Here is a 27,883-nt window from a genome sequence, read left to right as displayed (position 1 = left end):
GGTCATTTTGAACACCCCATTGTTGTCTCAATCAATTTGTATCGTACATTTTTTTTTTTTGTATTTTTTTTTTTTACAATTCAATATTTTGAATGGAACCTGTATCCAGCACAGTATTGCAAAAAAAAGTTGCAGTCCTAAAAGGCTTGGTGGTGGACAAAATCGTAAAAACCTACAGTGCCTGGTCCCCTAATTACCAATTATAACACATTTGCTACAATTTATTTATAAAGGTAACATAAAACAAACAACTTGTGCCTGACATCCCACAGTTGTTGAGTGGAATTGTGGAGGAATGCCTGGTGGCGGCAGAGCAGCAGAAACTAGTCTCGATGACCTTCCCTGCCATCGGCACAGGAAACCTGGGCTTCCCTAAGGATCTGGTGGCTTCACTTATGCTGGATGAAGTCCTCAAGTTCAGCAGTAAGAAGAAGCACAAACACTTGAAGGATGTTGTGTTCATCCTCCACCCAGGTGATCCAGGTACTATCCAGGTATGGAAAGCAGAAAAACATGCAATACTGTAAAAATAAGCTTTTGAATGCCTTAGACTAAATAACCCCCTAGAGTCTAAAGGCCCGGGGCTGGGTTTCTAAGCTGTCTGGAATTGTTTTAAATACCAAGGATCATTTAGCTATTTGATTTGGAATTTTAGGACCCCTGTATAAATATAAACGCAACATGCAACAATTTCAAAGAGTTACAGTTCATATGATGAAATCAGTCAATTGAAATAAATGAATCGTTCCCTAATCTATGGATTTCACATGACTGGGCAGGGGTGCAGCCATGGGTGGGCTTAGGAGGGCATAGGCCCACCCACTTGGCAGCCAGGCCCATCCACTGGGGAGTCAGGCCCAGCCAATCAGAAGGGGTTTTTTTCCCCAAAAAAGGCCTTTATTACAGACAGAAATACTTCTCAGCATCCCACCCAGTAATTTTTCCAACAATTGTTTACAGACTGATTATTTCACTTATAATTCACTGTATCACAATTCCAGTGGGTCAGAAGTTTACATACACTAAGTTGACTATGCCTTTAAACATGATGTAATGGCTTTAGAAGCTTCTGATAGGCTAATTGACATCATTTGAGTCAATTGGAGGTGTACCTGTGGATGTATTTCAAGGCCTACCTTCAAACTCAGTGCCTCTTTGCTTGACATCATCGGAAAATCAAAAGAAATCAGCCAAGACCTCAGAAAAAAAGTTGTCGGGTTTACAAACACCTTAGCCAAATACATTTAAACTCAGTTTTTCACAATTCCTGACATTTAATCCTAGTAAAAATTCCCTGTCTTAGGTCAGTTAGGTTCACCACTTTATTTTAAGAATGTGAAATGTCAGAATAATACTAGAGAGAATGATTTATTTCAGCTTTTATTTATTTCATCACATTCCCAGTGGGTTAGAAGTTTACATACACTCAATTAGTATTTGGTAGCATTACCTTTAAATTGTTTAACTTGGGTCAAATGTTTCGGGTAGCCTTCCACAAGCTTCCCACAATAAGTTGGGTGAATTTTGGCCCATTCCTCCTGACAGAGCTGGTGTAACTGAGTCAGGTTTGTAGGCCTCCTTGCTCGCACATGCTTTTTCAGTTCTGCCCACAAATGTTCTATAGGATTGAGGTCAGGGCTTTGTGATGGCCACTCCAATACCTTGACTTTGTTGTCCTTAAGCCATTTTTCCGCAACGTTGGAAGTATGCTTGGGGTCATTGTCCATTTGGAAGACCCATTTGCGACCAAGCTTTAACTTCCTGACTGATGTCTTGAGATGTTGCTTCAATATATCCACATAATTTTCCTTCCTACTGATGCCATTTATTTTGTGAAGTGCACCAGTCCCTCCTGCAGCAAAGCACCCCCACAGCATGATGCCACCCCCGTGCTTCACGGTTGGGATGGTGTTCTTCGGCTTGCAAGCTATCCCCTTTTTCCTCCAAACATAACGATGGTCATTATGGCCAAACAGTTGTATTTTTGTTTCATCAGACCAGAGGACATTTCTCCAAAAAGTATGATCTTTGTCCCCATGTGCAGTTGGAAACCGTAGTCTGGCTTTTTAATGGCGGTTTTGGAGCAGTGGCTTCTTCCTTGCTGAGCGGCCTTTCAGGTTATGTCGATATAGGACTCGTTTTACTGTGGATATAGATACTTTTGTACCTGTTTCCTCCAGCATCTTCACAAGGTCCTTTGCTGTTGTTCTGGGATTGATTCGCACTTTTCGCACCAAAGTACGTTCATCTCTAGGAGACAGAACGCGTCTCCTTCCTGAGCGGTATGACGGCTGCTTGGTCCCATGGTGTTTATACTTGCGTACTATTGTTTGTACAGATGAACGTGGTACCTTCAGGTGTTTGGAAATTGCTCCCAAGTATGAACCAGACATGTGGTGGTCTACAATTTGAACCAGACATGAGGAGGTCTTGGCTGATTTATTTTGATTTTCCCATGATGTCAAGCAAAGAGGCACTGAGTTTGAAGGTAGGCCTTGAAATACATCCACAGGTACACCTCCAATTGACTCAAATGATGTCAATTAGCCTATCAGAAGCTTCTAAAGCCAAGACATCATTTTCTGGAATTTTCCAAGCTGTTTAAAGGCACAGTCAACTTAGTGTAAGTAAACGTCTGACCCACTGGAATTGTGATACAGTGAATTATAAGTGAAATAATCTGTCTGTAAACAATTGTTGGAAAAATTACTTGTATCATGCACAAAGTAGATGTCCTAACCGACTTGCCAAAACTATAGTTTGTTAACCAGAAATTTGTGGAGTGGTTGAAAAATGAGTTTTAATGACTCCAACCTAAGTGTATGTAAACTTCCGACTTCAACTGTACATTATCTCTATCTTAAACAGACAGATTGTTGTATTATGCTAATTAGATTTCTACGGGGGTGTGGACATTAATCACTGATTATAACTGATTAGGAGGTCCTAGCCCAGCATTAACACACCTGACACACAAAGAGTAACTGCATCAGGTGTGTTAATGCTGGGTAAGAACAAACCCCTGTGGATCCTCACTCAGGACCAGGATTGAGTAACATTGATAGCCAGGACATATTGGTAAGTGTTCTCTAGGAAGGAGGGTTGAGTTGGTGCTAGCAGATTGATTTATGATTTTCCATTTAGTGTTTTTAAAGCTTTAGATTTTATTTTCAGGCTTTCAATGATGAATTTAACAAGAGGTTCACAACCAAGTCTGCAACTTTAGAGGGCTCAGAAGCAGTGTCTACTCAGCAGATTAAAGGTATGTTTACAAATTATGGTTTCCCCAAGTATACTGTATGACAGTGCCACGTTGAAAGTCATTGAGCTCTTCAGTAAGGCCATTCTACTACCAATGCTTGTCTATAGAGATTGCATGGCTGTGTACTTTATTTTATACACCTGTCAGCAACGGGTTTGGCTGAAAATGCTGAATCCACTCATTTGAAGGGGTGTCCACATACTTTTTGTATATATAGTGTATGTGTCAATGACTATTACCAATGTGCTATTGTGAGAATGATACAGTGCATTCGGAAAGTATTTAGACCCCTTCCATTTTTCATCATTTTGTTACGTTACAGCCTTATTCTAAAATGGATTAAATAAAACATTTTCCTCATCAATCTACACAAAATACCCCATAATGACAAAGCGAAAACAGGTTTCTAGAAATTGTATTAAGAAAATTTAAAAAACAAAGCCATGACATCGAAGGAATTGTCCGTAGAGCTCCGAGACATGATTGTGTCCAGGCACAGATCCGGGGAAGGGTACCAAAAAACTTCTGCAGCATTGAAGTTCCCCAAGAACACAGTGGCCTCCATCATTCTTAAATGGAAGAAGTTTTGGAACCACCAAGACAGACTCTTCCTAGAGCTAGCCGCCCGGCCAAACTGAGAAATCAGGGGAGAAGGGCCTTGGTCAGGGAGGTGACCAAAAACCAGATAGTCACTCTGACAGCTCCAGAGTTCCTCTGTGGAGATGGGAGAACCTTACAGAAGGACAACCATCTCTGCAGCAGTCCACCAATCAGGCCTTTATGGTAGAGTGGCCAGACGGAAGCCACTCCTCAGTAAAAGGCACATGACAGCCCGCTTGGAGTTTGCCAAAAGGCACCTAAAGGACTCTCAGACCAGGAGAAACAAGATTATCTGGTCTTATGAAGCCAAGATTGAACTCTTTGGCCTGAATGCCAAGAGTCACGTCAGGAGGAAACCTGGCACCATCCCTACGTCAAGCAAAGTGGTGGCAACATCATGCTGTGGGGATGTTTTCAGTGGCAGGGACTGGGAGACTAGTCAGGATCGAGGGAAAGATGAACGGAGCAAAGTACAGAGAGATCTTTGATGAAAACCTGCTCCAAAGCGCTCAGGACCTCAGACTGGGGCGAAGGTTCACCTTCCAACAGGACAACGACCATAAACACACAGCCAAGACAATGCAGGAGTGGCTTCAGGACAAGTCTCTGAATGTCCTTGAGTGGCCCAGCCAGAGCTCGGACTGGAACCCGATCTAACATCTCTGGAGAGACCTGGAAATAGCTGTGCAGCAACGCTCCCCATCCAACCTGACAGAGCTTGAGAGGATATGTTGAGAAGAATGGGAGAAACTCCCCAAATACAGGTGTGCCAAGGTTGTAGCGTCATACTCAAGAAGACTTGAGGCTGTAATCGCTGCCAAAGGTGTTTCCACAAAGTACTGAGTAAAGGGCCTGAATACTTGTGTAAATGTGATATTTCCGTGTTTTATTTGTAATACATTTGCAAACATTTATAAAAACCTGTTTTTGCTTCGTCATTATGGGGTATTGTGTGTAGATTGATGAGGATATATTTTTAAAATCCATTTTAGAATAAGGCTGTAACGTAACAAAATGTGGAAAAAGTAAAGGGGTCTGAATACTTTCTGAATGCACTGTAATTGAGGGATCTCCACTTTAAAACGAAATAGGTTCACTGTTGCTATAAACCTTCCAAATTGTAGGTTTAAAGGGCTAGTTCAGCTGAATTGCAAAATGACATTAGTTTCCATTATCTGTAAGCAGTCTATGGACAAGGTATTGTGGTGTCGAGACAACCATGCTGATATGCTGCGTGGACAAGGAATCCGCTGACACTGAACTTGATTATAATGGTTTATTACATCTAAGGTTACAGCATCAATTTACAGACTTCTGCAGAAATCCAACAACTAACCCAATCTCTAATATCTCCCAGTCCTTTGTTCAAAACATGGTATTTATCCTATGTAACATAATATGGGTGGATTTTAATAGACCAATCCCTAACCTCCACATAGCAAACTCTCCTATGTTTTAGGGGGCCCCTATAGTAATGCTTTCCAGATGTTTCAGCAAAGCAGAATATGCAAACCTCAGCCAAAGTCATAGAATCTTCAGATACTACATATTTCCCCCCTTCGAGACTAATTAAGTCTCGAAAACAAAAATAATAGGATTATGACAAATAACAATTTTTATTACATCAGACTTCTTGTGTAACTTTAGCAATAAACCAAAATGTATGGAGTGTGAACAAATTTCTATGGAGTGTGAGAGCGAAAAACCTATCTGGCAGCTTTCTTTCCAAATATCCATCAATCAATCAAGACAGGAAAATTCTCTCACGGCCCCTCTGCCCCAGGCGACCACCTAAGTACTCCAGATCAATTTATAAATCTTTATCAATGCATTTTAAACTATGATGCAATTGAATACACATGAAAGCCTCAGAAAACAAAATACAATCAAAAATGCCCATCGGACCCTACTGTGGATTCTCTCTGTCCCTGCCTAGACCCAATATCCCTAAGCTTCAACGAAAAAAACAAAAACATCTGAGGTTCCCACATGTACCCAACAACAGAAAACATCATTCTTCAAAAAATTTACACAGAAAGAATATAACACTGGAATGTAGTCCACTACACTGCAGCTCCTCCGCAGTGTCGACTTTCAATGCAACGTCGATGATGGAATCTGAACATTTCCACACTGTCCTTGTTCAACTTCCTCCAGTCCATTCATATTGTCCATGTTTGAGTCTTTGAATCCCACTCGACACATTCCCCTATGCTCCTGGAAGAAAAGAAAATACCAACCAGTATCTTTTTCAAAGCAACACATGAAAATTAAAACATCAATATCAAAATAATATAAAATGATATATAAATGATATATAAAAATGAATCACATTCCATTTCCACAATTTGATTCATAAGAAAGCACTAAATATCACAACAATATGCAAAAAAAATGTAAAAAATTATCACACAATCAGATATTCCAAATTTCCTAGAGTTACTTCAACCCTAGTTTTCCTAACTTTTTGGTCTGACTTTTTTCCCAATTTTTGCTAAATCAATTTCACTGATTTATTCACAAAACTCTTTCCCATTATTTGAGGATATTCGATCGGGAAGTCTCCACCTGCTTATGACTTCTTTACACAATAACTTTGCAACCGACTGAGCATCTTTTCACTTAGTCGGACAGGCCTCCTGCCATCATTATTTTTCAGACAGATTGTGCACCTACCTATAACATAGTCAACCTATTCAAGCAAATATGGTACCCAAAAACCATACTCCTTTGTGATCTTTCTCCTAACCTCCCCCCTTGCGACATTAGCTAACCCATGTGCTTCCTGAATCATCAGACCTAATAGGTCTAGATGCGCTACTATCAACCCCTCATGGTTTCTCCAAAGACCAGTAGCATCTTTGACGGCACCTCGGTCTAGCCATAACTATTTATCAATAGTAGAAGCAGCTTCCTGCATCAAAATCACATCCCTAAGCGTAATTTTATCTTCCAAGTTCACTCCATGAGTTACCAGAAAAACTTTGCCCAATTTATCCACTCCTTTGTTTCCTTGTGTGACTCTTGACACATCTATTTTATAAGATGCACACTTAGCTATCACTATCTCTTTAGGTTTCATCATAGCATTCAACAGTTTCATTATTTGCTCATGATGTTGTATCGGAGAACCATCCGTTTTCTTAAACCCTCAACCTTTCCACACTGCTCCAAACAAATGACATACACTATGTGCATATGCTGAATCAGTATATATCGTCACTCGCTTTCCTTCTGCTAACAAACACTCTTCTGTTAGCCCCACAAGTTCAGCAAATTGTGCAGATGCAGACTGTGGTATTACTTCAGCCTTTTCAACAACAAATCCAGTTCCTTGAGCTTTAACTACAGCATAGCCAGCACACAATTTATCTCCCACACGATAACAAAATCCTTCAATTTGTGGTTCGATCCCTTGGATTGCTTCATCTTTCAATGGATACTGATTCTTCCAAGGAGGTCTGGTTCCTTGTCGAAGTTCAACTTTCACCTGTTGGGCTGATTTCACAAGTCCAATATCGGTACTATGTTGAGACCACAAACCTTCTGGAACTTGTTGCAACATCTCCTCTTTCATAGGGTCTGAATCCATCTTCGCACTGCAAATAGATATGCAAACCTCAGCCAAAGTCATAGAATCTTCAGATACTACAGTATTACAGTAATCCATGTTTTGGTTTAGCTTCCCTGGCACTGTTTCCAAATGCTAACATTTTAGCATTTGTGTCACAAATCTCATTCAAGTCCTTGTACCAATATTAACATTTTTCGCCAACATGTCAGTGTTCGTGAGAGTATCAGCTTTCCATAGTGGGGTCATATTAGTTTGTAGCTCAAATCACTTGGACTTTACAGACGTTTTCGTGAGAAGGCCGGTTTTCGGGATTACTCCAGAGGCTGTATCCGCAAAGCGTCGTTTTAGGATGATGTTGAGACACTGCTCAGACAAACTCTGTGTCAGGAATAAAATCAACTCATAAAAGTTTATCTCAGCTGGTAATCATGACAGTTTGAGGTACCGCAAAGGAAAGATAGTGATGATGCTCATTAACCAATCGCAATGAGGCATTGCCAGCTATGAATTCTATAGCACGCTTCAGATAACCATGGTAAAAGTGACTGCAATTGTAAAACGTTTTATATAATTTTCGCCTGACATGATCACTTTGCCTATTCTTAATTCTTGCCTAATATGTTGGCATGCATAACTTTTTCTTCTTTTAACCAATTCTAATATTTTGAATAATGTGATAGGCGTATTGCACTGAATCATACAGTGTGCTGGTATGTTAAAAGTGGAATCTTTATAATATTACCTTTATATCAACACACTCGTCAATCCTGTTGAACAACTCTAAATCGCTTTGGCCCAGTAGGCTAAGCATCAAGTCACTTGCCGATAATGTCGCATAAAACATTTGAAAGGTCTATCATTTTCACCGAACACAATAAAAGTTAACATAGGCCCTATGCTTTCAATTTCCCAATTTATAGGCAACTTTTTTTTTAACAACGTGCGCTCTAAAGGGATAACTTGAAATAACATGATGTACATTAATGAAATAATCGAAATATAAATGTGATTATAGACAGTATTAGCCTAGTGGTTATATGTATTTAGGCATATCATGTGAATTTGGCCTCATGTGAAATAATTCTGTTTCATGTAGGCCTAGATTTTTTATGGGTTGATCATATAGGAATATCAAAACATTCTTTCAACAACTCCAAAGCAATTTTCTGTCTATGGCGCAGGAACCTCTGATTCACTTCCTTTTTCTATTATGAAGACACCTGCTGGTAACTGTTAACTGATTAGGACAGCTCATGAGGCCTCCTAAATATCTGTCAACTAAGTGGGACTCTTGTGCCTAAAGAGGTTTCATGCATAGCTTTTATTTTTACCCATAAGAGTAGTAGAAAAATGTCTCTATTCTCAGCACTTACCACCAATTTTCTACTCTGAGACGCTTTGTGGATACGGCCCATGGTCTGACAAACAGCGCTATACCTCAGCCACCTTCCACCACAGATGTGGAAGTCCGACATTGGCGGATGCGGTGGATTGAGACGCAGCTTATGTAAAACCCCGGAAGTCTCTAGCTTCAGATGGATTTTGATGAATAAAATGACGATTCTGTGCGGATGTCGAAAACAGAGCAAATTTACCACATTAATATAATCATATTTATCAATTATACTATTTAGGCCTACATAGCATTTGCTATAGTCTGATTTGATGCTTAGTCTACTGTGTGAAAAGTCACCAACAGCTATTGTTTCAATTTAACCCAGGATTCAACAAAAAATTGACAATACTTACATGCATAGGCCTAAGGTTTCAAGCTTTGGTTGATTTTCAAATTAATCTACAGTTTGTCTAAAAGGTAATAATTTATATGTTAGATTCCCAACACCATCTTAACCAAAAATCTAAGTTAAAGAATAGGACTAAGCCAGTTGTACAGATGGAACTATCCAAGCGGTAGGTACATCTCCTTCAAATGTTGATATATGGTTGTGTTGACAACCAAACACAATTCAATACCACTTTTGTAATACAGTAAATAGCCTATTAACTCGTCGACAAGTTAACAAATAATATGGGATTCACATCTCCAACTCAACTAAAAATCGAAGTTAAAGAATAGGACTAAGCCAGATGGAACTATCCAAGAAGTAGATACATTTCCTTCAAACGTTGATATTTGTTTGTGTAGACAACTCAATATTAATTTTATGATACAGTAAATGGCCTGAAGATTATCTTCCAAACATGTAACAGTATTTATTCAACCTTAAAATGAGTAAAACATCCATGGCCACAATTTGGGGTTACTTTAACTACAAAGTTCTTAGACAGTGTGTATGTTCAGGACAGCATGCAAAGGTGGCAGGTCTGTGGAGATCTTCACAATTGCTATAATAATCTGTGCAGAATCTCAAACAGCATTCACCACCACTTGCATCATGTAACCTCAACTGCAATTCAGTTAATTTGGCTATCAGATGAAGTACAGTGATAACACATTCAATTGTTGTATAAATAAACAGAATATCTGGCATTGTTTTCCAATTTGAACTTTGTTGTGCTTGTAAATGGTTGAAAGCACAGTGATAACACATTTGGGAATTCAACAAACATTTAGCGGTCTTTTTGAGTGGGTGAATATACTGTGGGTTGTAATGTCATTTATCAACGTCTCAACCAAATATTACCCAATTGTCCACATTGAAATGACATAGTGTGCCCAGTGGGTAGTTCATGGTCCAGGAGAGACATCAGCATTTCGGATTTGTTTCAAAAGCCACTGCTAACATTAGCCACTGCTAACCAAAAAACAACCAGAGTCAGTCATGTGTGTCCAAAAAAGTAATTTATTTTATTTGATGTAATCTGAATTTGGTCATCAAGTTTGAACATGTTGACCTTGCCCCCTTTTGTAGAGCAGTGTTAACCCAAGTTAGCAGTGGCTATTTAAACAAATCCGAACCGTGTATGACAGTTTCTCTGTGGATGACGGACTACTTTCAGGGTAAGTGGAAAAAGAAAGGTAAGTTTAAATAAGTGAAGATATCCTTTAATGTTAATGTTGTTTCATAATTATGGTGACCTGAACTATAATAAATTAGGCCCAGAGTGTTTCTTGACCTTGTGACCTAACCAGGAAAAATGTATCCTAGTTGATAGTTATTCAGCCACCATCATTTCTAATGGTTATTGCCACATACTCTGTGTTTCATGCTGTCTTTGCAAGTTTCTATTACTGCCAGGACACTCCCATCATTTTGATGGTCCATAGCTTGACTTTCATTCTCAACTGCTAGATTCTTCCTCAAGCTCAGCAATGTATGAGATAAAGATTGCAGGAGTGGTTGTACAGGCCGTCACAGGGGACATTACCAAAGAGACTACGGACGTCATTGTCAACTCCTCCAACTCCTCCTTCAGCCTCAAGTCAGGTACTCTTACCTCTATTTAAGATCATACACTTGGAAACGTAGCAAATAATAGTAAACAAAAAGGTACATATGGGTTAGTTTTGGATAAAAAAATATTGTCATATAACTGATAAGAGTATCAAACCTGACATGTCTTCACGACTGAATATTGTATTAACCCATTGAGCTAGCTTTAGCCAGGCATATTTTAAAATAAAAATGAAATATCCCTACTGTACACCACTCCAGGGGTGTCTAAAGCCATTCTGGACGCGGCTGGTCCGACTGTGGAGACTGAATGCCAACAACTCGGTAAGAGCCTCTACCCCTGACATCATAACACAATATATGACAATCACAGGGTTACACTATACTTCTCTTTCATCTGGGTATTTTCCTCCTCCTGGTTTTCCAGTGATAAACAACATTAACTCTGCTTTAGAAAGCAGATTCACATGGCCTGGGGTGGCCTAGCTAGCTGTCTAATGCACCTATTTGTAAGTCGCTCTGGATAAGAGCGTCTGCTAAATGACGTAAATGTAAATGTAATGCTCCGTCTTCACACAATCAGGCAATCAAACGCAATGTTTAGCTCTGCCCGCTCCCAGTTGGGTGATACATTTCGAGTGAATCACTAGCAGAGTGGTTTTGGTAGCGCGTGGGACTTCCTCGTTCAAACAAACGACTAGCAACAGCTACAAACCAAAACCATGTTTTGTATTAGAACTATCTTGAAACCTTAATTATGCTACAAACAGTGTCGGTGGCGTTTACTGTGAGAAGCTTGCTAACATTAGCTTCTAAAATGGATAGCTGGCATAAACAGCTAATCTAGCTAGATTGATAACTTGTACATTACAACCAAAGAGAGTGAACAAGAACAGTTCCATGAACTGCCACTCCAATTGTCTTCTTCTTCTTCAATGAGGTTTAACGGCGGTTGGCATCCAATTTGTTGCATTACCGCCACCTACTAGACTGGAGTACAACTCCCTTATCTTTCCTTGAAAAATTAAATAAAACAAAGCAAAGAAATATCCTACCATGTAACACTACACTCACAACTTCAAAACTACTAATAATAATTAACCCCACCCTTCTCCACTATTTAAATGTACTCACTCCTACCTCATGCCCTCAACCTGAAATGATGGGACATCACCACTTAACACTCCCTGTAACTCTTCTGCTGTCAAGTCTCGCACACCCAAATATCTCTCTGGAGCTGCCACCACAACCTCAATTTTCTTCGATTTGCGTTCCATCCCTGCAGTACAATTAATAACCATTGCTATAAACGCTAAAAACCCAATCTTACTGAAACATATATCACTTGCTTGCCTATCCCACTGTATTGGTACATATCTACTACTCTCACCACTCCCCCCCCCCTTGACCCCTCTTCCTCTACTTTCTTCACTGCCTCCGCATATGACAACTTCTTCTCTACTCTTACCCTGGAAACCTCAACCTGCTTCTCTCGCACTGGACATGTCTGATCCCCAGCCCCATGGCCACCCCTACAATTAGCACATACCACCACTTTCCCCACTGCTTCACACTCCTTAGTCTCATGCCCTTCTACACACTTCTCACACCTTGGAATCTCCCTCCTACATACTGCTGCACCTGTAACATCGTAATGTACTCGGCACATAAGCTCGCACAGGATAACTTCTATATCCTAACTTCACTTTATCAGGCAAAGACTCAACTTCAAAACTCAAAAGAACAGACAATGACTCTTCTGTTTCCCCACTCTCGCCCCCCTGTTTGCGTCGCACCAAACGACGAGCATCACACACACCGGGAATCATCTCCTTCAGTTGATCCACTTTTATATTTACTGCTACCCCAGTAATCACTCCTCTCAATGGCGCCCTTTTCTAAGAGCGAAACAATTCACATTTCTTTCCCCCATTTGTTTAACTCTGAGCACCTTCTCCCTCTGACCAACAGAAACACAAACAATTCTCACTAGACCACTTCTGGTTACCCTCACCGATTCCACTATACCCAACGCTTTTTTCACCCATCTTGAAACCACAAATGTATCAGCCAAAAGGCAAGGATCCACTTTTTCCACAAACTTCACTCCTACTGTCACAGACTCATCTTTATCCTGACCCTCTGCGCAAGCCTCTGGTTCCGAGCACTTCAACACACCTACCACCTGTCTTCAGCTCACTTTGCTTACATTTCCTACCACTCTTCTTTAACAAACCTTCTCCCCTTTTCCCGCCATTTTTTACAGACTCAAACTCAGTCTTCCTCCCTCTCTCTCTTAGACCTCCTCTGCCTCTCTTTTCCCCTCCATTCTTCCTCATTCATCCAAGTATACCTCTCCTTATGATAATACTGCATTTCTTCGGTTTCTTGCCTTCTCAAAGGACTCAATTTTCCCCCTCCTTTCCCTTCCGGCCTCACAGTCCACAATGACCTCTTCATTGCTTTCCTCTTCTGATCCGCTGTCCTTCTGAATCACCATCGTCTTCCGATCCCTCATCCGAGCTGTTATCCTCACTTTCAGCGGGATTTTCTCCCATTCCAACTGCTCGTCTTTTCGCTGAAGAAGCCATGCTGCCAAAACAGATACCATGCTTACGGGGCTGCCTACCCTCCCGTGGTATCCGACTCATTCCATATCTCTTCTAACCAGCATCCACCGCAATTCACCCCCACTCCAATTGAAATCCCCCGATCACACTTGTAGGTGATGTCGGCGACGTTACCTAGCAAAGCTCATGCGCAGAAACATATCATCCGGTCTACTGCTTGTCCACAAAACATACAGCGTCACATGACCTACACTTCACATGCAGGCAGTCAAATCAAAGTCACTCCTTCGATACAAAGCTTTTTTTTGATGAAAATGAAAAAGTGGCAGTTAATAACTTTTACGAGGTTGTAGTCATGACATGTTCAGCTACTTAACGCATTGGCTCAAATCTAGGTTGTGCATTTAGGTTTCGAGTAAATTCACAACTAAGGAAGATTTTTTTCACTCTCCCATTGAAACCCCGGTCTGGTCTGTTTGGTCTGCTTCGCGTGCAGTAGCGGTGCATGGGTCAAATCAGCCAATCCAGAAAAAAACTATCCAGAATAAAAAACATATGACAAACTACACTGTATGTGTTGTAATAATTGCGTTGTTTGCTCAATAACATGTTCGTTCATATGCCTTGCGACATTTACATTTACATCATTTAGCAGACGCTCTTATCCAGAGCGACTTAGAAATTGGTGCATTCAACTTATGATAGCCAGTGGGACAACCACCTTTTTAATTTTTTATTTTTTTTATGGGGGTTGGGGGAAGAAGGATTACTTTATACTATTCCAGGTATTCCTTAAAGAGGTAGGGTTTCAAGTGTCTCCGGAAGGTGGTCAGTGACTCCGCTGTCCTGGCGTCGTGGGGGAGCTTGTTCCACCATTGGGGTGCCAGAGCAGCGAATAGCTTTGACTGGGCTGAGCGGGAACTGTGCTTCCGTAGAGGTAGGGGAGCTAGCAGGCCAGAGGTGGATGAACGTAGTGCCCTCGTTTGGGTGTAGGGTCTGATCAGAGCCTGAAGGTAAGGAGGTGCCGTTCCCCTCACAGCTCCGTAGGCAAGCACCATGGTCTTGTAGTAGATATATAGGCCTAAGGTCGAGACAATAAGAAGACACAGTGGCAGAATATATTAAACCACACATTTGTTTCATTACAAACAACATCTGTCTGGTGAAGTCAACAAAATATATTGCATGTAACAAACAGTTACATGACCTACATCATGGTCAAGGAAGGTAATGTTTCCGACATTTTCGGACTACGAAACAACTATTGATTTAGAATCACTGAGAGTTATCGCAAGTTGCAAAGAAAACAGGAGCTGCCTCCACTATTCCAGCACCATTTCAACTTCAACATTTCAACATCTAATCACCTATGCTTAGTCTAATACAGTGACAACTAAAAGATACCAAAAACGATTTAGTCCAATCAACGTAAGCTAAATATGGTGGCTGTCCATGGGACTGATTCCTGTGTAAATGGTGCGTGTGTGCGTGCGTGCAAGCAGAAAAAACATGTTGACTCACCCTACTTGTAGAGAAATGCCAATGCCATCCCTCCTTTGTCATGTTGCCTAAACAGTCTGTGACTCTGTCATACGGTACACGCTTTTAGTTTTTGTTGTTCTAGGCTAACTGGCTAAAATACTTTGCTTGCTAGCCTAACTTCCTTTCATGGGCAACGATGCGCTAGGCCAGCTAGTTAACATTAGCATACTACATCTAGTTACATGTTAAACTTCATCCTCTCAGGCCAGGGGCACAATGTATGCATTTATGGTTGGATCAGAATCACCGTTATAATCATTGGCCAGTACGGAGAATTAAGTAAAACCACAAGTCAAAATCCCTATCTCCATCCATGGTTAATTTAAGAAAGGGACGAAGTTGGCTAGCTATCTAGCCACCGGAGGACAGCAACACAACGAGATGCAACAATTCAAGTTTTTTTAATGTCAATGATGACATTTGGCCTGTGATGTGATTAGTCTGACGCCAAATCCAAAATGGCTTCCCTTGATACCTTTTTTTGGTGTGCCAGGACCATTCACAGCTGAGCTCACTGAGCTTAGCTCAACGCTGATTGGCTATTATTTATATTATTTATTCCCTTAGCATCCATGAATACACGCCACTGTTCGTGTGCATCCCTGGAAGTATTGGTCGCTTGAACTTTGGTTTTAAACTCTGTGTTACAATTTAAGCTAATAGAGTCCCACAGTGGAGGTATCATAATATCCATAAAACCTAGCGGTCAAACAGGGAAATGGTGCCAATAGTTTTTCCACCATTCAATTTTCCCATAGAGGATTTTAGAAACACTTAAAATAAGGGCTGTGTTTCATGTAGGCTTACCCTGAGGTGACGTTTTGATAACCATGTAAATCTCTCTCGGACGAGGTAACTTTTATGAATTTATTCGGCTTTATTTACTCTCATGTTCGAAACTTCCAATTAGCGTCAAAGTAGAAATCATAGAAGACTACAAATCCCTGCAAGATCGTGCATGTCAACTCTAGCTGACACCTTTGCTAACAGGTATTGTGTCAATTTAAAACTTGCACAAGACAGTTCACAGAATTGTCAATTCAAAGAACGTTTGCCTATTTATTAATTACTACATTTATCTAACATTAGATTGTTAATCCAGAGATTCTTACCTTTGATTCGGCAGTTTTGTCCAGATCATAATGGCATTTGTAGTTTTTATGACAGCCAAATTAGCAGCTAATAAGCATTTCATTTTTGGGGGGTAAATATAGGCGAATATATTGATAAAAGTAACCTTGTCCTAGAGAGATTTACACAGTTATCGAAACGTCACGCCAGGGTAAGCCTACACGAAACACAGCCCTTATTTTAAATGTTTCTAAAAAAAAACTAAAATAAAAATGAATGGTGGAAAAACGATTGGAACCATTTCCCTGTTTGACTGCTAGGATTTATGGTTATTATGACTCATACTGTTGCCTTGAAACAAACCAGGATTCATGTTAGCCTATAATGCTAATCATTACATTACATTTACACTTTTGTCATTTAGCAGACGCTCTTATCCAGAAAGAGTTAATTAGTGCATGAGATTTAAGCAAATTTCAATCCATTGCTATTCTAGTACACTATCTTCACCTAATTTTCTTGTCAGTCTTTCACTGTCCTATTCAATAAACATGAAATAAGCAGGAAATTATCGATTTGCTCAGTTTTTTACAATAAAATCTACAATGTATATTTTCAGGAGCCCAGCCTAACAAAGGCATGATAATGACAAAGCCAGGCAACCTGCAGTGTAAGAAGATCATCCACCTGGTTACCCAGACAGACACTAAGAATATCCAACAGTCTGTCGAAGGTGCACTCAAAATGTGTGCAAAGAATAACTTCACATCCATATCTTTACCTGCTATTGGCACGGGTAAGTTACGAAAACAGAGGGAAAGAGAATGTGAGTTACTGAAAGGAGACTTTAGTCTTTATACATTGGTCAATGACAAACTTTACAGTAGACATAAAGCTGTTAAGATTGTTCAATCTCAAATCCATATTTGCAATGTGTGCCAACTAAAGTGTCCTGTCATTCAAGGCCAAGGCAACATACAGCCAAGTGAAGTGGCAGACGCCATGTTGGATGCTGTTGTGGAAGTGGTGGGCAAGAAGTCCCAGAACTCCCTGAAGCTTGTCCGAATGGTCATCTTTCAGCCTGCCATGCTTACTGATTTCCACACAAGTATGCTTAAAAAGAAAGGCACTGACGTTCAGGAAAAGGAGGGCTTCTTCCAAAAGTTTATATGTATGTGCTACTTTATTTTCTAAACTTTGATCTACAGTACATCATTTATGGAAAATAAAGTCATGTTTACCATTGTACTTAATAGTAATATTTACTGTCATTTAGAGCTGTAAAGACGATTGGATGTAATATACTGTAATTAAGTTATCTTCATATTCTTACAGCATTGCTTACCGGTAGTAAAGTTGATAATGCACAACAGAATGAAGTCATGGAAATTGAGAGCCATGACATGGATCCTGCTTGCTTTCACATCTGCGGTGTGTCGCAGGCCCATGTAGACAACGCCAAGCAAGTGATCAAGGGCCTGATTGTAAAAGAGCAAGACTCCATCCTCATCATTGACAAAGCCCTCTTCAGCCTATCAGAATTGGACCTGCAGCACATCTTTGACATGCAGACCGCCATGGACGTGAGCATTAGTCTACACAACTCTTCCCAGAAGGAGGCCAAACTCACTGTAGAGGGCCTCAGCAAAGACGTGCTCAAGGCTTCCAATGAGATCCATGAGATGCTAAAAAAGGTCCGGCCAGAAGAGACTTTTAAAGATTTACCCCAGCACTGGGATGAAATGCCAGACAACACTTCATGTCTGTCAATCCCCACTCAACCTGAAACCCAAGAGCATATTGATGTCCTTAAACTTTTTGAGGATACTTGCAAGAAGAATGTTCTAAAGGTCTCTCTTCTCCTATTTTCCCTAGTAGTTACATGTATATTTATTTATTGTACAACTATCTTGTACAAGTCTGTTGAGATGTCATGGTTGGGTCTGGAGAATGGAATGGTTTGTACATACTCAGGAATGGGTTGATAAAGTACAATAATCTTTTCAATTTAATTGAACTAGATAGGTTCAAGCATCACAGCTTAACAACATTATATTAGGGATTCTGGGACCTCTTTATGGTAGTGAAAGATCTTTATCACAGTCTAGCTAGCCAATTAATGTGTAATGCAAGGTTGTTCTTCACTCAGATTGAGAGGATCCAGAACCCAAGCCTATGGGGGGCCTTTAAGATCAAGAAGAAAGACATGGAGGTCAGGAACCGTCACCAGAACAATGAGAGGAAGCTCTTCCATGGAGCCTGCCACACAACCATAGATAAGATTAACGAGCTTGGCTTCAATCGGAGCTACGCTGGGAAAAATGGTAAGTAATGGCCAACACCAAAAGAGAAAAGCTAACACGACTCAGGATATGACCCAGATGCAGACACAGGAGACGGAAGGTTCAATACACAGAGTAGTTTATTAAACCACAGGAGGCAGACAAAGGGCGGGTCAGGGCAGGCAGAAGTTTGTAAACCAGGTCAGAGTCAGATAGGTACAGGATGGCAGACAGGCTCGGGGTCAGGGCAGGCAGAATGGTATGGCAGGCGGGGTCAGGGTCAGGGCAGGCAGAATGGTATGGCAGGCGGGGTCAGGGTCAGGGCAGGCAGAATGGTATGGCAGGCGGGGTCAGGATCAGGGCAGGCAGAATGGTCGGAACCAGGAGGACTAGAAAACAGGCACTAGAGAAAACAGTAGTATGGAAAAACACGCTGGTTGACGAGACAAGACGAACTGGCAACATACAAACAGAAAACACAGGTATAAATACACAGGGGATAATGGGGGAAGATGGGAGACACCTGGTGGGGGGGTGGAGACAAGCACAAAGACAGGGGAAACAGATCAGGGCGTGACAAAAGCCAACAATTTGAGGTTTATTTCTGTTTTAATGTTTGAATTCTCATACTTTCTTGTGTCTGAATTATTGCATTCCGATCATAGAGCTCTACTAGAGAGCTCATCTCCTATCTTGGCAATGGCCGCTTCTGTGACAGCATGGGCAGCGCCATTGAGGGCTAATTCCATTTTAAAGTATTGTCTGTTCATAAATAAACTGAAAAAAGGTGCATACCACCACTGTGCTGGACTGTAAAGTCTTAAAAGGTATAAAGCCAAGTTTGGTGATTTACTGTCTGGCACCTGCACTTATGGAATATTTGCTCAGGAGTGTAATTTATTGGCTACTTCTGGGTGGGACTATGCTGAAACAGGCTTTGGACCAAGTGCACCCTTTATCCAACTTTATGATTCTGATCTAGCTATTGGCATGATGTTTTTGCACATTTCTATTGAAATGCAATGAGCTTTCTCCTGCTTTTAAGCATTCTATTTGTACGAGGCAGTACTCTAGAGTCTGCAATGATTTAAAGGTTTAGAGAATTTCATAACTATTCCAAAATATTTTTTGCAGCTGCATTGCATGGAGACGGCACCTACTTTGCTGTCAATGCAAATTACTCTGCCAATGACACATACTCAAAACCGGATCCCCAAGGGCAGAAGTACATGTACCTATGTCGAGTTCTGACTGGAGATTTCACAACAGGAAAACAGGGAATGAATGTACCTCCATCTAAAGACACCACAACTATTCAGCTCTTTGACAGTGTCACAGATGGTGTGTCTCCACCATCCATGTTCATCATTTTCCATGACAGTCAGGCATATCCTGAGTACTTGATCACTTTCAAGTAGGGGTAGACGATTTGGCCAATAAATTCTATCTATCTTTTACTACTTTTTTATCATACCGATACATAATAAAGAAATCTCAACATGTAATTTGTTTAACTGTAATTTATGAGGTGTAGCTGAATTGTAATATTCGAAACCAAAATCCCACTGGGCAAAAGCTGGTTGAATCAACGTTGTTTCCACGTCATTTCAACCCCAAAAAACTTTTTCACCCTACTTTTAACCTAAATCCAATGACATGGTGTCATTTGTTGTTGATTTCACGGTTAGTTAACAACTCAACCAAATGTAAAACTAAACACTTAACTGACATCTGTGCCCAGTGGGATCTGCTTTATAATTAAAATGCTTCTTTTTTTTTTTACTTGTGACATGCTCTATATTGGAATAATCAGTCAAATCAAACTCAAAATGTTTAGATAGTAACAATTTGAGCCTAGGTTTTGTGATTTTCACTGATTTCATGTCCACTTTGTTTGAATGTCTAATACAGGGTTTCCCAGACAGCACAGATTAAGTAAAATCCTAGACTAAAAGGCTATTTAAATGGAGATTCTCCATTGAGCATGTTTTTTTTTTGTCCAGGACTAGGCTTAATCTCTATCTGGGAAACCAGCCCTTAGTGTTTTCACTTGAACAGTAAGTCATGAGGTTTTGTGAAAGTTCACTTTAAGAAAGTAATCACCTTTGGCTGTTCTCAGAGAACACAATTCTTGCAAAGTGGGTCATAAACCATGGTCTTTACCTTGTTGTATGCATATATATTGGGATTAAAAACCTTTCGGTTAATGAATAGTGAATTTGTCTGTTCTGCTAAATCGTGTGATAATGATTCTCTGTTGGCCTACAATAAATGTAAAAATAAAGTGAAAATAAATATATTGCATTAACATGCTGTTTTCCCCCATTTTTTAAAATGTGTTGAGGGACCTGGCAAAGACAGGGGTATTTAGTGTGAACTCATGTGAACTGCTGTTATTGTACAGAGATGGACTCCATTCAGTTTAAACAAATGTTTGCACCTGAACTAATTTAGATGTGGTACAGAAATACTAATGCTATCAAGACATCTTCGATTTTTTATTATTTCAATTATTTCAATTTAAGGCAAAAATTTCAACTGGGCAACTTGTAAAAGTTTAGTATATTTGGTTCAGGAAAATGACAACCAACAATGGCAAATGTATTGCACCTTTGGTGTGAATCACTACACATTTCAGACCCTGAGAGGAATGAGCATAAAAATAGATACTGTGGAAAGAGCCTGATTCCATGTCCCTCCAGTCTTGTTGAAAAGCTTCATAGTGTCTGAATCCACTGCAGTTATTTTAATGAGGACTTCTCTCACACAGTCATGCCGTCATTACTGCTGTTGGGTGAGTAAAGGTCTTCCCTCTAGATCACGTGTCAAACTCATTCCACGGAGGGCTGAGTGTCTGTGGGTTTTCCTTCTTCCCTTGTACTTGATTGATTAATTAAGGTAACTGATTAGTAAGGAACTCACCTGGTTGTCTTAATTGAAATGGAAAACCAGCAGACACTAGGCCCTCCATGGAAGGAGTTTGACACCCCTGCTCTAGATGGTTGTCTTCAGCCTGGATAGAGTGAGTTCATACCTGTGGGGGAGAGCGAGAGATCCCAGAGAGAATAAAGGCAGATAGCTTAGCGAAGTTAAAACAGTTTAGTATGTTCAGTATCACATCATTGTAAAACTACACCCACACGCACAATTACCTCTGCATATTTATTGCCGACGTTTCGGTCAGTAACCATCAAGACAAGACAGTCAACAGAAATGTTGACAATAATCATCAGCAATGAAAGTGCACATAGGTCCTGTGTGCATGAGTAATCTTTTACGATGAACTGAACTGTAATGGGGCTGTTATTCCCAGTATCACAAACAAGAGAGACAGACAGTATGGAAATGTACAGTGCTATGAAAAAGTATTTGCCCCCTTTCTAATTTTCTCTACTTTTGCATATTTGTGATACTGAATGTTATCAGATCTTCAACCAAAACCTAATATTAGATAAAGGGAACATAAGTGAACAAATAACACAACAATTACATATTTATTTCATAAACAAAGTTATGCAACACCCAATTCCCCTGTGTGAAAAAGTAATTGCCCCCTTACACTCAATAACTGGTTGTGCCACCTTTAGCTGCAATGACTCCAACCAAATGCTTCCTGTAGTTGTTGATCAGTCGCTCACGTCGCTGTGGAGGAATTTTGGCCCACTCTTCCATGCATAACTGCTTTAACTCAGTGACGTGTGGGTTTTCAAGCATGAACTGCTCGTTTCAAGTCCTGCCACAACATCTCAATTGGGACTAGGCCATTCCAAAACTTCCAATTTGTTGCTTTTTAGCTATTTTCATGTAGACTTGATTGTGCGTTTTGGATCATTGTCTTGCTGCATGACCCAGCTGCGCTTCAGCTTCAGCTCACAGACGGATGGTCTGACATTCTCCTGTAGAATTCTCTGATACAGAGCAGAATTCATTGTTCCTTCTATTAAGGCAAGTCATCCAGGTCCTGAGGCAGCAAAGCATCCCCAAACCATCACACCACCACCAACACCATGCTTGACCTTTGGTATGATGTTCTTACTGTGGAATGCAGTGTTTGGTTTTCGCCAGGCATAATGGGACCCATCTCGTCCAAAAAGTTGACTCAAGTTTGCCAAAAAGCACCTGGATAATCATCAAGACTCTTGGAAGAACCAAACACTGGGGATGCTTTGCTGCCTCAGGACCTGGACGACTTGCCTTGTTTATGAAATAAATGAAATAAATATGTAATTGTTGTGTTATTTGTTCACTTATGTTCCCTTTATCTAATATTAGGTTTTGGTTTAAGATCTGATAACATTCAGTATCACAAATATGCAAAAGTAGAGAAAATTAGAAAGGGGGCAAATACTTTTTCATAGCACTGTACATGTTAATGTTCATCTGTAACGACTGTTTTGCATCACAACATATTCCACCATCAATGTCCCACACACATTCATTCAATCACTCCACACAGTTTTAGAAAAAGTATGAAAATCCCTTAAATACCCCCCCTTCCTTACCCTTCAAGATTAAATCATTTATTTCATTTTAATGCTGACCTAGCAGGTCACTGGATACACCCGCGGAACACATGTTATATTATTGAACTACTCCTTTAAAAGACAACAAGCACACAATTGCAGAGTTAAGGCACCAGTCAGTTTATAACCCATAAAAGGATGACCCCACATCAGATGATTTGAGAAGGAAGAAATGGAAACTGTTCCCAATTATAGAAAAGATGAGGATGAGTTGCCCTGCTTACCGTCCTTTGAAGTTTTTGGCCAGGTGAAGCTGAGAAAGATCTATTAGTAACCTAGCTGTGGGCAAATAACACGCTCAATGGAATTATCATTATGTATCAAAAGAGGATATCTAATTGTAATTTCGAAACATGTTATGCATAGGTGACTTTCAAAGAAGGTGCCTTAACTGAGAAACCAAAAGATCACTGCACTCACTTATTTATATTCGTGTGGCTCAGTTAGTAGAGCATGGCACTTGCAACCCCAGGGTTGTGGATTTGATTCCCACGGGGGCCAGTTGGAAGAAATATGAAAATGTAGGTACTCACTACTGTAAGTCCCTCTGGATAAGAGCGTCTGCTAAATGACTAAAATTCAACCAAATGAAGAGACGTAGTTTGACCGTGCAATCCCATTTACCTCAATTATAATCTTGCCTCTTCCTCTCTGATAATACCAGTGGGATAATACCTACGCTGACCTGTGAAAGGCAGCAATAAGCCAGAAAGTATCTAGCCTGCCAGAAAGTTACAAGAAGAAGTGTCCGTTCTATCTGCGATCCTTGGTCCCTAACCCATTGAAGTTTACATTTTAAATGTTTAAGGTTAGGGTTAGGGTTAGGGTTTAGGGTAGGGACTTCCCAAGGATTCCAGATAGCACTGACTGTAGAAGAAGGGGTAAAAGAGGTGTGCATGTATCTCGGTGTGGTGAAACACTTACCAAGTGAATAAGGTTCTGAGCAGCTTCTAGAAAAATACATAGTCACCCCCGTGAGTCCGTGACAGTTATCTTTGAATGATAATCAGTCATAATCAGACATACTGATTGAACCTCTGAGTTCTCAGCGCTAGAGGGCGCGCGATGAAATTTGAGTTATTTATTTTCCACTGAGTTGCATTATGGGAGTAGTCTTACTTCCGGGCGGCAGCGTGTTGAAAAAGCATAGTAAGGATTGTGGATTTTTTGAAATCAAGAAACCGGCTTATAAACTATTTTTTTGTTTCCCAGTTAGTCGTCGATATGGTAAAATTATCGGCAGAGCTAATTGAGCAGGCTGCTCAGTACACAAACCCCGTGCGCGACAGGGAGCTGGATCTGCGAGGTAAATCTTAACCTGCGCATTTCATGCTAGCTAGCGAGAAAAGCTAACTCTGGTTGGCTAGGCCTTCGCACTGTAATAAGTGATATATAGTGCTTGCTAACTGGCTAACTACTAGCGGTAACTATGCTAACTATGCAGGTAGTACTAGCTACATCACCCAAACTAGCCGGCTAACCGTATGCTGTTATGCTCTGCTCTCATTTAGGTTACAAAATTCCTGTACTTGAAAACCTCGGGGCTACACTTGACCAGTTTGATACCATCGATTTCTCTGACAATGAAATCAGAAAATTGGACGGCTTCCCTTTGCTCAAGAGGCTCAAAACGTTGCTCATGAACAACAACAGAATATGGTAACTTTCGCAGCAAATGTATGTTGTCTAGGATTGATAGAATTCGTTTTAATTAGCTAACGTGACCTGTGTTGTCTGCTAAGGTTAGCTTCCTAGCTAGCTAGCTATCACTGTTTTGTAAACAATGTGCTCCCCACAGTCGTGTTGGTGAAAACCTTGAACAGGCACTGCCGAGTATGAGGGAGCTGATCCTCACAAGCAACAACATCCAGGAATTGGTGAGTTATCACACATACCAATCCCATCAGTGAATGCGTCAAGAGCTTATCTGATCAGATCATTTTAAATTATTACAGATTGGGAGCATTTTACTTATGCATGTTGTTGATTTGAGAAATATTACCTGTGCTGTAATTTAGCAAGATTTGTGACATGAGTGTGCGTGTGTGTTGAATCACAGTGGTTGAACCATCGATTTGTTGTTATTGTGTTGTCATGTTTTTAAATGTGCTTTTACCTCCAGGGTGATTTGGATCCGCTAGCCTCAGTGAAGACATTGACCCTTCTCAGGTATCTAATGATCAGTACTTTCCTCTACTACAACACCTAGTTAAGTCAGATTTATGCATTAGGTTGCTATCAATTTCACTGTAAATTGCAGGACAAGATGAGTTGCTATATTTGTGCACCTAAATCCTGTGTTTTGTTAGTCAAAATCGTAATCTCTGCTTTTGTGATATCTCAGCCTCCTAAGGAATCCAGTGACCAACAAGAAGCACTACAGGCTCTATGTCATCAACAAAATCCCCCAGATTCACGTGCTTGACTTCCAGAAGGTCAAGTTAAAGGTAAGTGCATTCCATGGTTCAGAAACTAGGAGTTGTAGCTTTATAGAAAAGCGTTGTCATTACCAGGACCAAAGGGTTGTCGTCTATAACACAAGTCAGGTTGTATGAAATGTAATGATGTAGGCCTTTAGTTAGTGCATACAATCACATACTGTTGGACTTGGCCTACAAAGCCCCTAGTTTTTCATCTTTGCAGTGCAGTGATAAAGAAGCCTGCAGAATAGAAGGAAATGTATAGGAGTAGATATCTGTCTTCCTAGGCATGCTAAGAGAATGGTGTATTTGTATGTTTCTCCCAAACGTCAGTCAGCCAATCCCAGTCCTTCTCGTGAAGGTCTCGTTGTCTGATGATTGGAAAAGCTCTCACTTTAACTGTGATGTATTACCATAGGAGCGTCAGGAGGCGGAGAAAATGTTCAAGGGCAAACGAGGTGCTCAGCTTGCAAAGGATATTGCCAAGCGGACCAAAACGTAAGATGAAAGTCCCAGTCAGACGGCAGCTCCTTAGAATCACTGGACACTGGCTGGTGGGGGTGTCGGGAAAATCACCGGAACACTCTAGAATCAGACTAGCTGCACCACCAATCACTCTTGTAGATGGGGTGTTGCTTAGGAACTGGAGTATTTAAATATGTGGTGACCCAACTACTGTAAACCCCCCCCAAAAAAAATAGTGTGCCCCCATGCAACAGTGTTTCTTAGGAGCGCCGTCTCTGGCATTTCCTGTCGTATCAGTTTATTTGACTCACCAAGAAAAGATACTACACCTGAGATACTACACTGGTTGAGAGGCTAGAGAAGCACCCATCCCCTCCATGTTCTCTAACTCTGCTGGTCTGCGTTCTCAGGTTCACCCCCGGAGCTGCCGTGCAGCAGCCTGAGAAGAAGAAGATGGGACCGTCTCCCGCTGACGTGGAAGCGATTAAGGCACTTCAACATTTATTTATTTAGCGCCAGAAAATGTACACTCGCTGTGCAGTTTGTTCGTTTTGGCTAGCTTCCATTCCATGGATTGTGTGTTGGAACTCATTGCAACACATAGATTAGATCTACCTCATTGTTTTCACACTATGGTGTGGACAGTTCAGTTTCTATACCAACATTCCACTGACCTAACTTAATTTTCACAATTTTAATGGTCAATTTATGGTCTGCTAAACAAATGAATGTAAAAGGGGACTGGCAATGTACTCTAATGGTCCTTTCAAAAAGGGTCTGTTCAGCTAAACAAATGTGAAACCAAAATGCCTATCTACTGTAATGGTTCTATATGCATGAACTTATACATCTGTTCTGTGCCCTACCCAGAATGCTATAGCTAACGCCTCGTCTCTGGCCGAGGTGGAGAGGTTGAAGGGGATGCTCCAGGCTGGTCAGATCCCTGGGCGGGACGTCAGACAAGGTCTGTACAGGCGACTACATCTTCTCATACACAGTACATGCCTTGGACATGCTGTGTCTGTCATGTCCTGCGTTGTCTTGAGTATTTAAATGTAGAGTCAGCGGTGGATGAAGTAACAGCGTTATGGTGCAGAGGGGTTTGCATGTATGGTTCTTTGACTGTTTCCTGTCTTTATTTCTCTTGTTGCAGTCCCCCCGGAAATGGTGGAGGAGGAGGAGGAAGAGGAGGAGAACGGGGTTGTGCAAATGGAACCAGAGATACAGATGGAGGAAGGAAATGGAGTGGAGGAGATGGAAAAGGAAGCAGTAGAGGAGGTACAAGGAAAGGTGGAGGAGGTACAAGGAAAGGTGGAGGAAGTACAAGGAAAGGTGGAGGAAGTACAAGATGTCAAGGAGGTGGAGGAAGAAGCAGAGGAAGAAGAAGAACAAGAGTCTGAGGAAGAAGAGTCTGAGGATATGGATGAAGACTCACCGGTTAACGGATCATGATCGTTTAATGCAGATCTCGTGTCTCAAGTCTTGCTTGATTTGTAGGTTTATATTTGTGTTGAACATGCATGTAATGCCATTTTTGTTATTTTGAGAAATGAAAATACATTAAACATTTTTTTATAAAATGATGCAACCAATGATTATTTTACTGATCCAGAATACATTGACGTCTGTACAGTTGTCTGTACAGTCTTATCCAATACAATCATTAATTTGTTAATCAATTTCGTGATTTTATTTAACTTGTAAATGGTGTGGTATATTATGTTGATCAGTGGAAGAAAGAAGAAAAAAATGCCAGACTGGAAGCTGAAAATGTGCAAGGTGCTGTATGCTCTGTAATCACAGGGTACTGCCTGCCACCATGTGGAGTTCCCAGGTATTACAACGTCACCACTACAGCAATAACATTTTATTGTTTTATTTTATGGCATGAAAGTACATACAGTGCCTTCAGAAAGTATTCATACCCCTTGATTTATTCCCCATTTTGTGTTACAGCCTGAATTCAAAATGGATGACATTTGTCTCACCCATCTACACACAATGAAAACATGTTTTTATATATTTTTGCCAATTTATTGAAAATGAAATGGAAAAATATCGCACCCCTGAGTCAATACTTTGTAGAAGCACCTTTGGCAGAGAATACTGTTTTGAGTCTTTCTGGGTAAGTCTCTCCTAAGAGCTTTCCACACCTGGATTGTGCAACATTTGCCCATTATTCTTCAAGCTCTGTCAAATTGGTTGTTGATCATTGCTA

The 27,883-nt window shown here is 40.6% G+C and overlaps 2 protein-coding genes across 2 annotated transcripts in view; both read left to right on the top strand.

Moving 5' to 3' along the window:
* Positions 1 to 19,890, top strand: part of LOC121548352 (protein mono-ADP-ribosyltransferase PARP14) — a gene marked incomplete at its 5' end in the record, with an annotated part of 41,045 nt that extends 21,155 nt beyond the window's left edge. Inside the window, 9 exon segments of the mRNA XM_041859798.2 lie at positions 273 to 494; positions 3,175 to 3,262; positions 10,691 to 10,825; positions 11,054 to 11,116; positions 16,595 to 16,771; positions 16,940 to 17,146; positions 17,311 to 17,825; positions 18,125 to 18,299; positions 19,392 to 19,890. Of these exon segments, the coding sequence (XP_041715732.2) occupies positions 273 to 494; positions 3,175 to 3,262; positions 10,691 to 10,825; positions 11,054 to 11,116; positions 16,595 to 16,771; positions 16,940 to 17,146; positions 17,311 to 17,825; positions 18,125 to 18,299; positions 19,392 to 19,675 (1,866 nt within the window).
* A 4,000-nt stretch (positions 19,891 to 23,890) lies between these two features.
* Positions 23,891 to 27,248, top strand: snrpa1 (small nuclear ribonucleoprotein polypeptide A'). The gene is made up of 9 exons (XM_041859801.2): positions 23,891 to 24,086; positions 24,292 to 24,439; positions 24,579 to 24,657; positions 24,903 to 24,949; positions 25,125 to 25,227; positions 25,619 to 25,698; positions 26,076 to 26,154; positions 26,536 to 26,629; positions 26,819 to 27,248. The coding sequence occupies exons 1-9, from the start codon at positions 24,005 to 24,007 to the stop codon at positions 27,115 to 27,117; spliced, it is 1,011 nt and encodes a 336-aa protein (XP_041715735.1). The 5' UTR covers positions 23,891 to 24,004; the 3' UTR covers positions 27,118 to 27,248.
* The last annotated feature ends 635 nt before the right edge of the window (positions 27,249 to 27,883 follow it).

This window comes from Coregonus clupeaformis, chromosome 15 (assembly GCF_020615455.1).
Source record: "Coregonus clupeaformis isolate EN_2021a chromosome 15, ASM2061545v1, whole genome shotgun sequence".
In the NCBI taxonomy this organism is placed as follows: domain Eukaryota; kingdom Metazoa; phylum Chordata; class Actinopteri; order Salmoniformes; family Salmonidae; genus Coregonus; species Coregonus clupeaformis.
The sequence above is the reverse complement of the archived record's forward strand: the minus strand, read 5'-3'. Positions and strand labels throughout refer to the sequence as shown.